This window comes from Neofelis nebulosa, chromosome 15, assembly GCF_028018385.1.
Source record: "Neofelis nebulosa isolate mNeoNeb1 chromosome 15, mNeoNeb1.pri, whole genome shotgun sequence".
NCBI lineage: Eukaryota > Metazoa > Chordata > Mammalia > Carnivora > Felidae > Neofelis > Neofelis nebulosa.
The window spans coordinates 9,847,089-9,862,716 of record NC_080796.1 but is presented as its reverse complement, the minus strand read 5'-3'; the positions used below and the strand labels follow the sequence as shown (position 1 = coordinate 9,862,716).

Here is a 15,628-nt window from a genome sequence, read left to right as displayed (position 1 = left end):
TTCATGCAGTAAGAAATTATTCACACTCAACTGGTCACCTATCCTACCTTTTTCTCTTTACGCTAATTTTAAAATAGTAATACCTGAGTACAAGCTATATTCAGAAAGCAGCTACCAATGAACAAACGAGAAAAAAGTTGTACTTACTCTCTTTTCATGCTTTTCATATTCCACAGAGCTAGATAGCCATCGGAAAAGCCCACGGCCAGCTGGTTAGTCCTGCCGATGTAACAGAGCGCCGACGCAGCTGTCCCGGACGGGCTTGCGAGCTGGAGGCCCAGATGGCGCCCTGCCCGCATCACGGTCTCTCTGATGTGCGGCACCTCAGCTGGGATGCCGGTGACGACTTCAAGGTCTGGAGACACAAAGGGAGTAAGATTAACAAATCGTAAAGAGCACAAAAGCGAACGGGTCACCTGCTAGGCAAGCTTCAGCTGAAGACCACTGTGGTCAATTACGACAAGATCCATGATGACAAAGCAGGCTGAACTATACGATGGCCACCTGTATCTGTTCAAACGCTATGATTTTCAAAATACATTTAGTTGTGTAATTTTTAAAAAAAATCTCATGGTACATTTTCAAATATTCTCAAAAGTATGCTCTTCTTTTTAAAGTATTAAACGATTTCCTTACTAATCAGAAACAAAGCTGATGGTTTCTTTATTTAAATTTAGAACTAAGAACCTAAATATTCCCTTTGGAGCAGTGGCCGGTTCCAGGTCTGGGGCAGGAAATACGTAAGATGAGCCTAGTTCATCTCGTGCCGGAAACAGAGGAAGCTATCATAGTCTAAAGGGGATTTGTCAGACTAAACGAAGGGGCTTTCATTAGTAAAAAATAACATTTTGAACATCAAAAAAACAATGAAAATGAATGAACGAAACACATTAAGTAAGTAAACACACACTCATAAAACTTCATGAGTTCCTATCCTGCTCACCTACAAAAGACCTTACTATAAACCATTTTAAGTCCCTGAGTACCAGCTCCTTACTCTGAAAATTAGTACTTAAAGAAATAGTAAGCATTTATCCTGCCTTTTCTGTACAAACTGTATTTCAGGGTAAACAAACAGCCCTGGTTAATGAGAAACTTCTTCCTTTGATTAACAGAATTTCAAAATCATCATTTTTGTATCCCCTAATGAATGAAGAGATTGAGGTAACAATCTCCATGGATGAGGGCTGTCTGGGTGGCTCAGTCGGCTGAGTGTCCGACTTCGGCTCGGGTCATGATCTCGCAGTCCTGTGAGTTCGAGTCCCACGTCAAGCTCTGTGCTGAAAGCTCAGAGCCTGGAGCCTGCTTCAGTTTCTGTGTCTCCTTGTCTCTCTCTGCCCCTCCCCAGCTTGCACTCTGTTTCTCTCTCAAAAATAAACATTAAGAAATTAAAACAGGGGCGCCTGGGTGGCGCAGTCGGTTAAGCGTCCGACTTCAGCCAGGTCACGATCTCGCGGTCTGTGAGTTCGAGCCCCGCGTCAGGCTCTGGGCTGATGGCTCGGAGCCTGGAGCCTGTTTCCGATTCTGTGTCTCCCTCTGTCTCTGCCCCTCCCCCGTTCATGCTCTGTCTCTCTCTGTCCCAAAAATAAATAAAAAAACGTTGAAAAAAAAAAATTAAAAAAAAAAAAAAAGAAATTAAAACAAAACAAAACACTTTCTATAAATGGATGAAACAATGAATTTAAGTAGGGTTTTCAACACTGGCTCTACTGACGCTCGGGATCAGATCAGTCTTTGCTGAGGAACGGTCCTATGCGCTGTGGGATGGTAAACTGCATCCCGGGCATCTGTCTACCTGATGTCACTAACACCATCTCCCTCCAGGAGCAACAACCAAAAATGTCCTGAGACATCATCAAAGATCCCCTAGAGGGCAAACGTCACCCCTGGTTGAGAATCACCGGTACAAAGGTTGAGGGGAAACTCTACCAAGGAGAATCACGCGGTCATCCCCTGGACCTACTGATCACTAAAGGTGAAACGAGACACGACGTGCCTCCTGACGGGACACAGTATGAAACACCCAGCACTTCTGAGGTATCCCTGCCAGATGTCACATCTGACTCTAGTCAGAACTAACTTATTACGTTTGCAGAAAATGCAAAATGTAAATGACACCACGTGTAAACACTCCGATAATTCAAAAATGTGGGGCATCCTACCAGATTAACTTCTTCAGCAAGGCAGTGGTACTACAAATAGAAAAGGAGAGGCAAGAGGGAGGACCACTCTATGTTCAAGGAGATACGAGACGTAACTCACATGTGATGCATGGACCTTGTTTAGATCCAGACTCAAACAATACAAATGCAAAAAGTTGCCCTAGAGGCCATCATAGCAATCTGACTTACGGATTAGTTACTAGACTACACCAAGGAGTTATTATTAATGTAGTCTGGACTGGTAATGGCATTGTGACTATATAGTGAAACAGCCATTATCTGCTTTAAATTAATTCAGAAGCAAAGGTAGGGGAGAAGGAAAAGAAAAAAAAAGACACTCATGGTAAGTTCTGAAATCAAACTTGAATTTAGGTTGACGGACGTGGAAATTCTTATATTCTTCTATCTACCAGAAGATGTCTGAAATCTTTCATAAAAAGGAAAAATACTCAGGCCCATGTAGTGATATAACCCTTGTGCAAGGGCAGATTCCCTCAATGCTGTTGTTATGAAGAGGGGAAAAATCACGTAATGTACTTGAACGATTACCCTCCTGATCCCTTCCACTTCTGATTATTTTTCCAAAGAGCAAGTGACTAAATTTTGCCAAAATAAATAGCTCATACAATGGAATAATGTAAACTTACTCTTACTCAAGAGAGTAAGATAGACTCTACTGTACTGATGTGGAAAGATGTACAATACCATTAAGGTTGAAAATATTATAAAACAGTATTTATAGTATAATAAACATCAGGAATTTCACTTTCTATGTTACGTGTATACAATGAAGTCCAAATAGTTATAATCATAACTATTTATCTTTTATAAGCAAAAAAACCAATTTTGCATTAAACCCCAATTTTTTATTCAATGGCTTTATAATTCTTGTAACTGAGAAATGATTCCGATCTTTGATCACGATCCAAAGAATTCCATTATAAAAACTATCCTTGCCCTGAATTCCACTACTGGTTGTGGACTTCTGAAATAAAGGATGTTCTAACTTTACTATTTTGGTCTGAAGAGAGCTTTAATTATGAATACAATCATATTGATTAGCCTCACATCTAGAAGGATGTTATCTACAAAACTCTGAAACAAAACCCCATCAAGACCATTTAACTTCTCTACCAATTTTCTGTAAAGAGCAGTTTAAGCATTTCTAATATTCTATAAATTCGCTTTCAGTTACTATGATTTCTGCGAGTCAATTCTTTTCATTAACTTTACCCAGAGTTTATCAGATCTTTGTACATATCAAAATTACAGATACAGTTTTTATCATTGTGAGGTTTTTAAATTTTTTAATGTTTATTTATTTTTGAGAGAGAGAGACAGAGTGCAAGCAGGGTAGGGGCACAGAGAGAGAGAGAGAGAGAGAGAGAGAGAGAATCTGAAGCAGGCTCCAAGCTCTGAGCTGTCAGCACAGAGCCCGATGTGGGGCTTGAACTCATGAACCATGAGATCATGACCTGAGCTGAAGTTGGATGCTTAACCAACCGAGCCACCCAGGCACCCCCAGGATTATTTTTTTTAAGTGTACATGTAGCCATTATTTCTGCCAAATCAAGTATTTTTAAGTCATACTACATAAATTGGTAAAATTTAAAATGTTCAGAAATCTGATTTGGCTTTTAAATTTCTGGTTAAATATAATTTTTACTACTTGCAGTTACAATCAGTTTTACTACACACTGACAATTTTTATTAGTTATGCTCATTATAAATTGGGATAAAACAATGATCATTTGTAGTAGTAAGTCCTTTTAAAGAAGATTAGACCTCGGGGCACCTGGGTGGCTGAGTTGGTTAAGCATCTGACTTCGGCTCAGGTCATGATCTCGCGGCTTGTGGGTTTGAGCCTTGCATTGGGCGCTGTGCTGACAGCTCAGAGCCTGGAGCCTGCTTTGGATTCTATGTCCTTCACTCACTCTGCCCCTCACCGCCTCATGCTCTGTCTCTCTCTCTCAGAAAAATAAATAAAACATTAAAAAAAGTTAAAAAAAAATAACGATCGTTTGTATCTTTCTTAGCTGATCCATAGATAGAGATCTGCCCTAATATAGGATTGCTTTAAAAATCAAGAATGTTCTCAAGATTAAATGGTCCTTTCATGAAACTTTATAATACATACATTTTTAAAAGGCTTTTAGATTAGCTCTCCTCCCTGCATAAACCAATCTTATAAAAGCCCCAGAAAAAGACAAAGAGGGGTGCCTGGGTGGCTCGGTCGGTGAAGCGTCCAACTTCGGCTCAGGTCATGATCTCACAGTTTGTGGGTTCGAGCCCCGCATCAGGCTCTCTGCTCTCATCCCAGAGCCTGGTGCCTGCTTTGGATTCTGTGTGTCTCTCTCTCTCTCTCTGCCCCTTCCCCACTCATGCTTTGTCTCTCTTCCTCTCTCAAAAATAAATAAACATTAAAAAAATAAAAAAATAAAAAAACTGAAAGCACTTGATAAAGAAGAGATTTATAAAAGAAAAACATTAGTATTAAAGGAGAAAAATTGTCTCTCCTCACTTTTTAAAAATCTGAGTAGCATTAATTCTATTTTAGGATGTCATTCTGTGAAAGAAAACCTTCAATTACCGTGTTATTTCCTATTATATCGTTTTATTTCTGCCTTGGTCTTACCGCAGACACGTAATCAGTGTGCCAAAAACAGTGTGCTAGATCCGACACACTGGATAATTTTATACTGTCTGATAACAATCAAGATTCTGTACCTTCAGCCCTCCTCCTGGCGTATACGTAATAACACCTATTGTTCAAGTGTGTATCTAAAGCAAATCTGGACCTCAATCTCTTTCAAGACCTACTTTAGTACCTCACCAATAAACAGAGTAACTCACGCAAAAGTCTCCACAGTGCCCCAAAACACTAATACAATAGGTCCAAGCCGTGAAAGAAACAAAGGTACACAGAAGCTTCTATATAAATATTTTTCACTGTTTAAGAAAAACCGGTCCGTGAGGGGTGCCTGGGTCCGAAGCTTCCGACTTCGGCTCAGGTCCTGATCTCGCGGTTCGTGGGTTCGAGCCCTGCGTCGGGTTCTGTGCTGACAGCTCGGAGCCTGGAGCCTGCCTTGTATTCTGTGTCTCCTTCTCTCTCTGCACCTCCCCCGCTGGCACTCTGTCCCTCTCTCTCTCAAAAGTAAATAAACATTAAAAACAAAAAAGAAAAAGGAAAACCGGTCCGTTGCATCAGAATATGCAGGCGCTCTCAGTCCGAGGTTCCAAATAATTACCTGACGCATCCACTTCATTCTGGCCGCACGAGTCATCCAAACACAAGTCAATGAGGAGGACCCGTCCGACGTCCGTCACCACAGCCGCCACACCGAAGAGCCACCGCAGGCCGGGGTGCAAATGCTGAGTGCTCGCGCTGGCTCCACCGTGGTTAATAACAGGCTCGATGGCAGTTACCTTGGAAGCAGAAAGTGAAAAAATACAATGAAACAACAGAAAAATTTGGAGAATGGAGCAGGTTACTAGCTATAATAGATTTAAACATTTTCTAACAGAGAATTATAAATTTGTATTTGACTTGTGGATCTGAGTAACATAATGAAAACTCAAGGTACAATAGAAATGACACCATCATTTCACCATATAAAATGTGCAGCTGGAATAATAGTCGACGTTTATGAAAACTTACACGCCAGGCCTTGTACTAACTGGTTCACGTAACACTCACGGTAACCCTGGATATTGGATTATGCATAACTGTACCTGTTAAAGATGAAGCACCCTGAAGCCTAGGAAGTTTAACTTGGGTTATTTAAACTCAAACCTAGATTTTTCTCTTTAAAACTGTCAACCAGCTACTCCTTCATCATATAGCCTGTTCTCCTGAGGAAGAGTAAAAAGAAATCATTCAAGAAAAATTTACGGGTTTACTGTTTAAAAATAAAAGTCCTGTTTATGCCTTAAAGCCTGAAGAGGTCTAACCTTTATTTTTATTTATTTTTTTAAACATTTTTTAATGTTTATGTTTTCTTGAGAGAGACAGAAGAGATAGAACGTGAGCAGGGGAGGGACAGAGTGAGAGAGGGACACAGAATCTGAAGCAGACTCCAGACTCTGAGCGAGCAGGGCTCGAACGCACGAACCGTGAGATCATGACCTGAGCCGAAGTCAGACACTCGCCTGACTGAGCCGCCCAGGTGCCCCTCATGGTCAAATTTTAAATGTCCGTACCTAATAGTCTGTATTTTATTTGCTAGTTCACTTCCTTTCAGTTTCCTATTAATTCACAAAAATTGGGTATGACATACGAAAATTGAGTACTTAGTGATTTCTATTGTAACGCTGATGAATGTCCTAGAAAGAAAAGAGGAAATTTACTATCAATGGGTTATGCATTCATGTCAGAGTGAAAAGTTTGCTTCAGGCTGTAACTTATTATTACAGAAAAAGCCTGGCTGTCTATAGCTCATTGGTATACAGAACATTCTACAGAGTTTCTAACTCTGAAAGCTGTGATTTCACAGACTGTCTTTCTGGTCTAACTTCTGGTAATAATGTCGACAAATACTAAAGCCCAGTCTCTTCAATCCTCTCAGAATGGTCAAGAAATCCAACTCAGTTTGCATTCCTCATACAAATACCATGTGAATTAACTGATAATGGTAACTTAATTAATTTTAAAATGAGACACTTAAAAGCAAACAAATTTAAGAGGGGATACTGTGCCCTGGCCCCAAATCAACTAGTTGACCAAATTCTTCTGAAGGTATCTATCACTCCCCTCCCAATCTTTCCCTTCTGTATTCACTCTTCTATGGGACACCAAGCATCCACGCAAGGGAGCCACCAGGAACCTACCCACTGCTTGTTCCTTCTCAAGTGCTCTCATCCAAGTGATCGGCAGGGCCGGTCCGTGTTACCTCCTGAGTGTACTCTACTTCTGTTCCGTCCTCTCCACGTCCACGGTCATTTCCCTGTCCGGTTCCTTATCATCAGCTACCTGAACTGCTCCGATCCAACGAGCTTTTGATACTAGAGTTCTGCTTTGTGCTTAAAATGACTTCACCAAAGACTTCATGGAGGTCACTAACTGCAACGCGTCCATTCACTCTCTCAACCCTCACCATTCCTAGACCCCACCTCCTCTGTCCCCTCCCGCAGCCATTCTACACAAGCCCAGTTCCTAAATGTTCCACATACTAGGACTTTTTACATGCTGGTCTCTTTGCCTAAAATGTCCAACCTCTATAAGCAGAAATCATCCAGGTGTTTCCATGTTCCGTGTGCTTGAGTTTATCAAACAAAATACTTACTGGATTTAGGCTGTAATCTTTTTTTTTTTTTTTTTTTTTTAATTTTTTTTTCAACGTTTTTTATTTATTTTTGGGACAGAGAGAGACAGAGCATGAACGGGGGAGGGGCAGAGAGAGAGGGAGACACAGAATTGGAAACAGGCTCCAGGCTCCGAGCCATCAGCCCAGAGCCTGACGCGGGGCTCGAACTCACGGACCGCGAGATCGTGACCTGGCTGAAGTCGGACGCTTAACCGACTGCGCCACCCAGGCGCCCCTAGGCTGTAATCTTATTACCTGTCTTTTCCCACTAGATGACTAGCTTTTTCAACAGCATAGACCAAGTTCTATTTATCTATTTATCTCCAAAATTTAGGACACAGCTTGACTGACAGTAAGCACTCAATAAACTGCTAAATTAATTCTGACTTTAAAATCAACACTGGCAAGTAAGTACATTTAAGATACCAGGCTATGACCACTTCAGACCCCAACACTGCCCACTGCATCAGTTTCCTCAAACCGTGAAAACATAGTATTTTGACATTTACCTCCCTTTTAACTTTAAAAATTCTATTCTAGGGGCGCCTGGGTCATTCAGTTAAGGGACTGACTTCGGCTCAGGTCACGATCTTCCTGTCTGTGAGTTCGAGCCCCGCCTAGGGCTCTGTGTTGACAGCTCGGAGCCTGGAGCCTGCTTTGGAGTCTGTGTCTCCCTCTCTCTGCCCCTCCCCTGCTCACATTCTGTCAAAAATGAATAAATGTTAAAAAAATTTATTTTTATTTTTCTTTTAGTATTTATTCTTGAGACAGAGAAACAGACAGTGCGAGAGTGCGTAAGCAAGGGAGGGGCAGAGAGAGAGGGAGACCCAGAATCCGAAGCAGGCTCCAGGCTCCGAGCTGTCAGCACAGAGCCCGAGGCAGGGCTCGAACTCACGAATCGCGAGATCATGAACTGAGCCGAAGTCGGACGCTTAACCCGCTTAACCGACTGGGCCACCCAGGTGCCCCCCAAAATTTTTTTAAATGAATCCATTATTTAAATATCATTTGACTCTTAAAAAAACAACAAACATTCAACTCTTAAACAACAGTAAAGACATATTTCCCCCACTGCTCCAAGGCTACAGTCTCAAATTAAAAAGAAAAAACAAACCAAAAAAACACTATAGTAATGAATATTTTAATATAAACTTCCAGTGTCCTCGTAAAACACAAGTGAAGACGACAAGACACAGATGACCCTCTTCATACAAAAGAGCATCAGAACAACTAGGTCGTCCCTATTTTCACTTTGCAATTTTCTAACCAAGCATAAAAAGTTCTATTTGTTACTTGTTATCGAAAAGAACTTAACGTTCTTTCTTAAATTTTTTTTTTGTAGAGAAATTTAATTTTTATTATTGATAAAAAAGTAAATGAATGACATATATTGAGTAGTCAGGGGAAATTTAAAAGAATACCTCAAATGTTGGAATTTATATTATTATAAATTTTTGTATTATTGCATGAAGTAATTGCATAAATTACTGAATGGCTCCATGTCTAGACATCTAGTCCACAGCATTATTAAATTTTTTTTTAAATATTTATTTATTTTTGAGAGAGAGGCAGAACGTGAGCAGGAGAAGGGCAGAGCGAGGGAGACAGAATCCGAAGCAGGCTTCACGCTCTGAGCTGTCAGCACAGAGCCCGACGCGGGGCTCGAACCCACGAACCGTGAGATCATGACCTGAGGCGAAGTCGGACGCCCCACCGACTGAGCCCCCCAGGCGCCCCAAGAAATTAATGTTCTTTCGATAACATACTGCCTTTAACCTCTGTATTTTGAACTTTTAATGAAAAACAACGATTCCACAAAAGTAAATGAATTATAAAAATGTATAGCTCAATGAATTTTCACAAAGCGAACACACCTGTGTGACCAGCAGGGGCTTAGTTCTGAAAGCGGAATGCTCATGAATCTTAAGCAGTACCTACCCGGGGCTCCTGGGTGGCTCAGTCGGTTAAGCGTCTGACTTCGGCTCAGGTCATGATCTCACGGTTTGTGAACTCGAGCCCCGCACTGGGCTCTGGGCTGACAGCTCAGAGCCTGGAGCCTGCTTTGGACTGTGTGTCTCCCCCTCTCTCTGCCCCTCCTATGCTCATGTTCTGTCTCTCAATAATAAATTAGCGTTAAAAAAAAAAAATTATTAAAAACAAAAAACGGTACCTACCCTTCCAGGAAGAACAACGGCTTTAACCACTCTGGACACACCAAGGTCATAAAGGCAGAGAACACTCCCTTCTGCTTCCTCTAGTCCGATTAACAACCCGGTTCTCTTCTGCCAGGAGAACTCCTTCATAGCCAGGACGACAGGAGGCTGCTGACTCACTCCATTGAATCGATATGCAGACAACCGTGCTCCTGTGAGAAAGTTTACTACCTCAAGTTGTGGACCACAAGCCAGGCAAGCAAGTGCGTTTCTCCCTAGAAGAAGAAGAAGAAAACAGCAAAAACATTGCTTATTTCGAGGTACACCACATAACTAGACAGAAGTTAGATGTTTTACACATATGACACGTAGCTCATTATGTATAACTTGACGCATTATCTCTAAAGTGAAATCTAACCATTTATAGAACACAGTGGTCCAAAGATGAGTAAAATATATTAGACAACTATTATCTCAATGATAAAGTAAACATTTGGGTAAAGGCACCATGCTATATGCTAAAACAGACCATCTCATTTAGTCCTTGTCACACCCCAATACAGAGAAAAAGCACCTGAACTTTCACACGGTTAACTAACCTGTCCCCAGCCATATGGCTACAAATACCGCGGCCAGAAGTGCATCACAAGCCTAACTCCACAGCTCACACTTTCAATACGTTATACCTCAAGAGTTAAACGAGGCGCTCCGAGGCTCATACAACGTAACCCATGAGTCTATCCCCGAAGAGTTCAAAATCTAACTGAGAAGACAAGACATAACTAGTATAACAACAGGAAATGCCAGAAGCCCTTCTGAACCCCTCACCAGCCATGTTTGGATCTTATCAGGTACACAATGTAAAGTAATCGGAGCTTTTTCACCTATCTGATTTCTGTTTTCAAATGTTACCCTCGCTGCTAAGCAGAAAAGGGACAAGAAGGAGCACAGGACACAGGTGCGGAGACGATACCCTATGCCTGGTCGGCGACCGTGAATGAAAAAAAATGGACTGACTAGAGATTCATCTTAGAGACAGGACTAAAAGGCTGTGCTTGCTGATGAAGATATGGGGAGGAAGTAAAACAAGAATCAAGAACAGACTCGAATTTTCCCTTGAGCAGCTGGGTCAATGGTAACTTTTAAATCTGTGAGGTCTACCACGCATCCAAGTACACAGCTGGATAAGCCAGGTTATAGCTACGGGAGCCTCTACGGTTTAAGGAAATAGCGTGGCACAACGGGGACCCAGAACACATGGATTCAGAGATAATTTTCACCACTCGCTATCGGCACAACTGGGAGCAGGTGACTTAACCTATTGGATTCTTAGCTGCACAGAAGAGTGTCTCCTTAGAAGAGTCTAATATCTCAGTTGAAGTTGTTACAGTGCCTGGCACGACAGTAAGTACCGTCACTACTGTCAATATTCAAGAGGGTAGCACTGTAAACAGCCACGTGACCCATATGTTTTACTGTCTACCCGCCAGGATGGATGGCTGTGAAATGCATTTTCAGAAAAGGCGGCCGCAGCATCTTTCGCTAGACTGAAATCCACAATTTGATGGCTACTCCGGTATGGTTTTCTGCTCTATTATATGACCAAAACTATCTATTAAGATCTTGTTCAAGTTAATGGAATTAATAAGTAAGACTTCCTGGATACTACTCGGGGCCCTACAATCAGATTTTTCTACTCATAAGACTATTCAGATTCTAATCCAAATTCATCACCAATAAAACTTACTGATTATAAAGAAATCACAGCTGTGTATTATTTCTGCCTTCTAAATATGAACACTCAACATTAAACATTCAATACTAAAAGATATAGTATATACATAGTGTAGAGATAAAAAACGCACAGCATTTTTAATAAGGAAAAACCCACCCAAGGTTCACCGGAAATGTGTTCTCGAGTATTCAGGTGTTATTACACAAGCAGCTGTAGCTGCTAGATGTTTACGTGAGACGACTACAACTGGGTGTCGCGGTTTTCTCCCACGTTAAAGGAAATTACAATACGTGCTTATTATTCTCTTACAAATCAATCACATCAGTAAATTTTCAGTAACGTTATTTTACCTGGAGCGAGCTTGCCATGAAGCACACATTCTGACGTCACTCCATCTTCCGCAAAGGCTTGCACGGTCACCTCTGGCAAGCGCAGGAGAGCCGTCACCTGTGCTGTTAGGCCGCGCATGCTTTCACTGTAAGTATTTGTAAGAGATAACATTATGTTCGTACTACAATATGCCTAAGCCAGAAGAAAAAAAGAAACAGCCACCACACGAGAGTAAATAAACTAAAACTAAAATCTGATCATAAAACACATTTTATGTGCTTCTGGGTCTGAGGTACTCCCTCCTAATAAAATGTTTCCCAACGGCTTTTGGAGTAAAGATTTATTAAGCCAGATGGCCTAAGGATATACATGATTCCCCAGACTGTTTGAAGCCTGGTTCTGTGCAATTAATCTTACTGCCTGACTTACTCTGAAAGAACACTTCACACACAAACAGGAAAAGCTGATGAATTTTACAAAAACTACTGCTATGGGCAAGGGGGAGAAAGTCCACAAAAAGAGTCCAAATACACAATAATCTCAGGAATTGAGTTTGGGACAGATCTTTAACTGGATAGAAAAAAAACTGAAAATTATCTTTCACTTCCAACGTATAGAAGATCAGATTGCTGGAATGACCCTTCTATTGTCAACGACCAAAAATAATGGTTAAAATACCACTTGTTGAATGAAATCGGCAACGTCAAACACGAAGAGACAGCAGGAATTTTGGAAATTAGCTACCAAATCCACTGCCGGTGACTGTGATCTTCTTCTGAGACTCTTGAGATCCACGGAGGCAGAAGGTAAAGCCAAGGGCTGGCAGAGCCAAGGCAAGCTAAGAAGAGCCCCCCCACTGAACTCCATAGGCTGTATCATCGGCACCAAGGCCAGTGAGAAAAGCACCCAGTGTGCAAGACGGGAGCAATAATGCTGCCCGTTTTGACCATGACTGTGAGTCTCTATTCAGAAAATTTCCCTTCACACAAATTGGTGGCCAGAATTCAAGCTACGTCATCTGAAAACACCCAGGGAAGGATTTCTTATAAATTTTTCTCAGGTTGGTAATGCTCCACACAATCCACAGAAACCACCAAACAGTCTCCAGAATCTCAAAGAATTCTCAAAGATGAAATTCCAAGAAAATGAGCTCACAAATAACAAACTGTAACAAGGATACCATGATCAACAGCCGGCAGAATCAGCTTCAGATGTTGAAAACGATCAGAGAACAGAAATTACGTTTAATAGGTTTAAAGAAATCAAAGTTCTAGCTTGCTAATGAGGAAGAAACTTCACAAAAATAATGAAAAGTAGTCAAGCAGATTTGACAAAAACTAGAGAACTTATGGAATAAAAAATTAAGTAAAACTGAGAACTCAACGGAGAAAAAACCTCAATGGAGTTATAAGAACTGTGGCATATGCAACAAGATGGAAAAACGCCAGAGTGCGACACTAAACAATAAAAGGAGAAAATACACGCAGAATGATTACATTTACATAGAGTTAAAAAGGCTGTGAAACTAAGCAAAATAATACCTAAGAATACAAACATGTATAGCAAAACTATGAATAAAACAAGGAAACCATAAACACAAAAACCCAACAGTAGTTTAAGAGGGAAAGGGACGGGAACGCAAGGACTCCAAAGTAACGTTCTTTCTCTAAAACCCCACGGTGAGCAGACACGTATTCACTGCACCAAGATTCTTTGTAACTTACAGATATTCTTTTTCATATCCACCCAGCAAATAGTCCTTTTGTACCTAAAGTCAACAAAACCCAAATCAAAAAATAAGTAACATGGCATACTAGAAAGAGAAAGAGAGCCCCAAAACTCTTGCAGAACCTAAGACAGAGAAAAAGAAATGAGCAGTTGGAAGTTATAGCCAAGACGGGCACCTGGCTGGCTCAGTCGGTGAAGCATCCAACTCCTGATCTTGGGACTGGGAGTTTGAGCCCCCAATTGGGTAGAGATTACTTAAAAATGAAGTCTTAAAAAAGAGACGAGAGAGGGAGAAGGGCCAACATATGTTTATTCCAAATCCCTCAGAATATTAACATTAAATGATAAGGTAGAAGCAATATTCTGAAAGATACTTCTCAGACTTGGACACACCAATTCTTTGGAATCAGGAGGACCAGTGAATCCTATACAGAATAAATAAAAAGAAATGACTTTTCAACAACAGTGAAAGCCAGAAGTCTGGAATCTCTTCAAAATTCTAAGCAAAAATAGCTGTCAACATATAATTATAGATCACTGAGGTTATCATCAGATATGAAACACGTTTTTAGAAAAACAGAGTTCACCACAAATAAACTCTCCCTTAACGAGAGTTTGAAAAGATTATCTATAGAAGGCTTCAGGTAGAATGGTGATCCGATAAAAGATCTGAGATGCAAAGAGATGCAGATATCTGCACTGGGTTCCATGAATCTTTATATGATCAGCGTAAGCATGTAAGGAAACCACCAGAGGCCAAGGAATGGATCACTGGAAAAACAGAAGGGAAACAGTCCCTAAAGCTTACAGAAGGCCAGGAATAGCGCCAGAATGGAAAAGCCTTATAATACATGAGGACTGAGTAGAGTACTTGGAATGGTGTTGATTGCTTCAGTGGGGGCGGGGGGGGGGGGGGGGGTAAAATTAGCCCTTGTCTAATACTCATTCTGGTCCTGTATAAACAAAAGCAAGCCTCAAAAGAATCAAACTGTTTCCAAATAACTAAGCTGCACCCTAGAACAAGGAAGCCTCAAGAATATATAAAGGAATGCAAAAAAATATTCAGTACTCAAGAAAGTGAAATTCACAGTATCTGGCAGCCAGTCAAAAATTGTCAGGCATGCAAAAGAAGTGGGAAAATATGACCTATAATAAGGGGGAGGGGGGGCCTAACCAATAGAAACAGACCAGGAAGTGACACAGAAGTTGGAATTACCAGATGAGGACTCAAAATCAGTTATTCTAGCTATAATCCCCATGTCCAAGAAGACAGAGGAAAGCATAAGCACATCAAGGAAAGACTCAGACTCAGAAGATATTTAAAAGGACTAAGTCAAACTTCTAGAGATGAGAAATATGCTGAAAGAGATTCATAGACAGACACAGAAAGTATTACTGAATGTAAACATCCACAATAGGAATGATCTAAAATGAAGCACCAAGAGAAAAAAGGCTGGGGCAGAAAGGGCAAGAACAGAGCATCAGTGGGCTGTGGGACAATATTAAGTACCCTAATATACGCAAAAGCAATCTCCAAAAAGAGAGAATAGGCATATTTCAAAACTATTGGCCAACATTTTCCAAATTTGATGAAAACTATAAACCCACCATCAAAAAGGTCGCTAAACCTCAAGCACCAGAAACACGAAAAAACTGCCCCCCCAATACATCCTCATCAAGGGACAAAATCTTAAAAGTGTCACACTGCAAAGAGGGAAAAGGTAATAATGACAGGAGACTTCTTGTGGAAAATGATGCAAGCCAGAAGACAATGGAACAATAACTGAAAGACAACAATGGAACTGAAAAAAAAAGCTGTCAGGCTAGAATTCTACATCCAGTGAAAACATCACTTAAATACAGAAAACAAAATGAGGGTTGATGGGGGTGGGAGGGGAAAGGTGATGGGCATTAAGGAAGGCACTTGTTGGGATGAGCACTGGGTGTTATATGCAAGTCGTGAATCACTGGCATCTATTCCTGAAGCCAAGACTACACTGTATGTTAGCTAACTTGAAAATACATTTAAAAAAAAAAAGGTAAAATAAAGTAGATCTGCACTACAAGGAATGTTAAAGAAATTCCTTCAGGACGAAAGAAAATGATACCAAATGGAAATCTAGATCTACACAAAAGAATACAGACCACCAAAAACTGGCAATTATCTCCTTAGAAGACGATTATCTATTTGAAGCAAAAATGACAGTAATATATGTA

The 15,628-nt window shown here is 40.8% G+C and overlaps 1 protein-coding gene across 4 annotated transcripts in view; it reads right to left on the bottom strand.

Annotated features, from left to right (window-relative positions):
* The window catches only part of AHCTF1 (AT-hook containing transcription factor 1), a 79,934-nt gene that overhangs the window by 55,764 nt on the left and 8,542 nt on the right, over nt 1–15,628 (bottom strand). For all 4 annotated transcript variants that reach the window (XM_058700942.1, XM_058700945.1, XM_058700944.1 and 1 more), the window contains 4 exons: nt 11,704–11,828; nt 9,640–9,893; nt 5,411–5,588; nt 148–355 (listed from right to left, as the gene is read on the bottom strand). In XM_058700942.1, coding sequence (XP_058556925.1) covers nt 148–355; nt 5,411–5,588; nt 9,640–9,893; nt 11,704–11,821 — 758 coding nt within the window. In that variant the 5' untranslated portion in view covers nt 11,822–11,828. The remainder of the gene's footprint in view (nt 1–147; nt 356–5,410; nt 5,589–9,639; nt 9,894–11,703; nt 11,829–15,628) is intronic.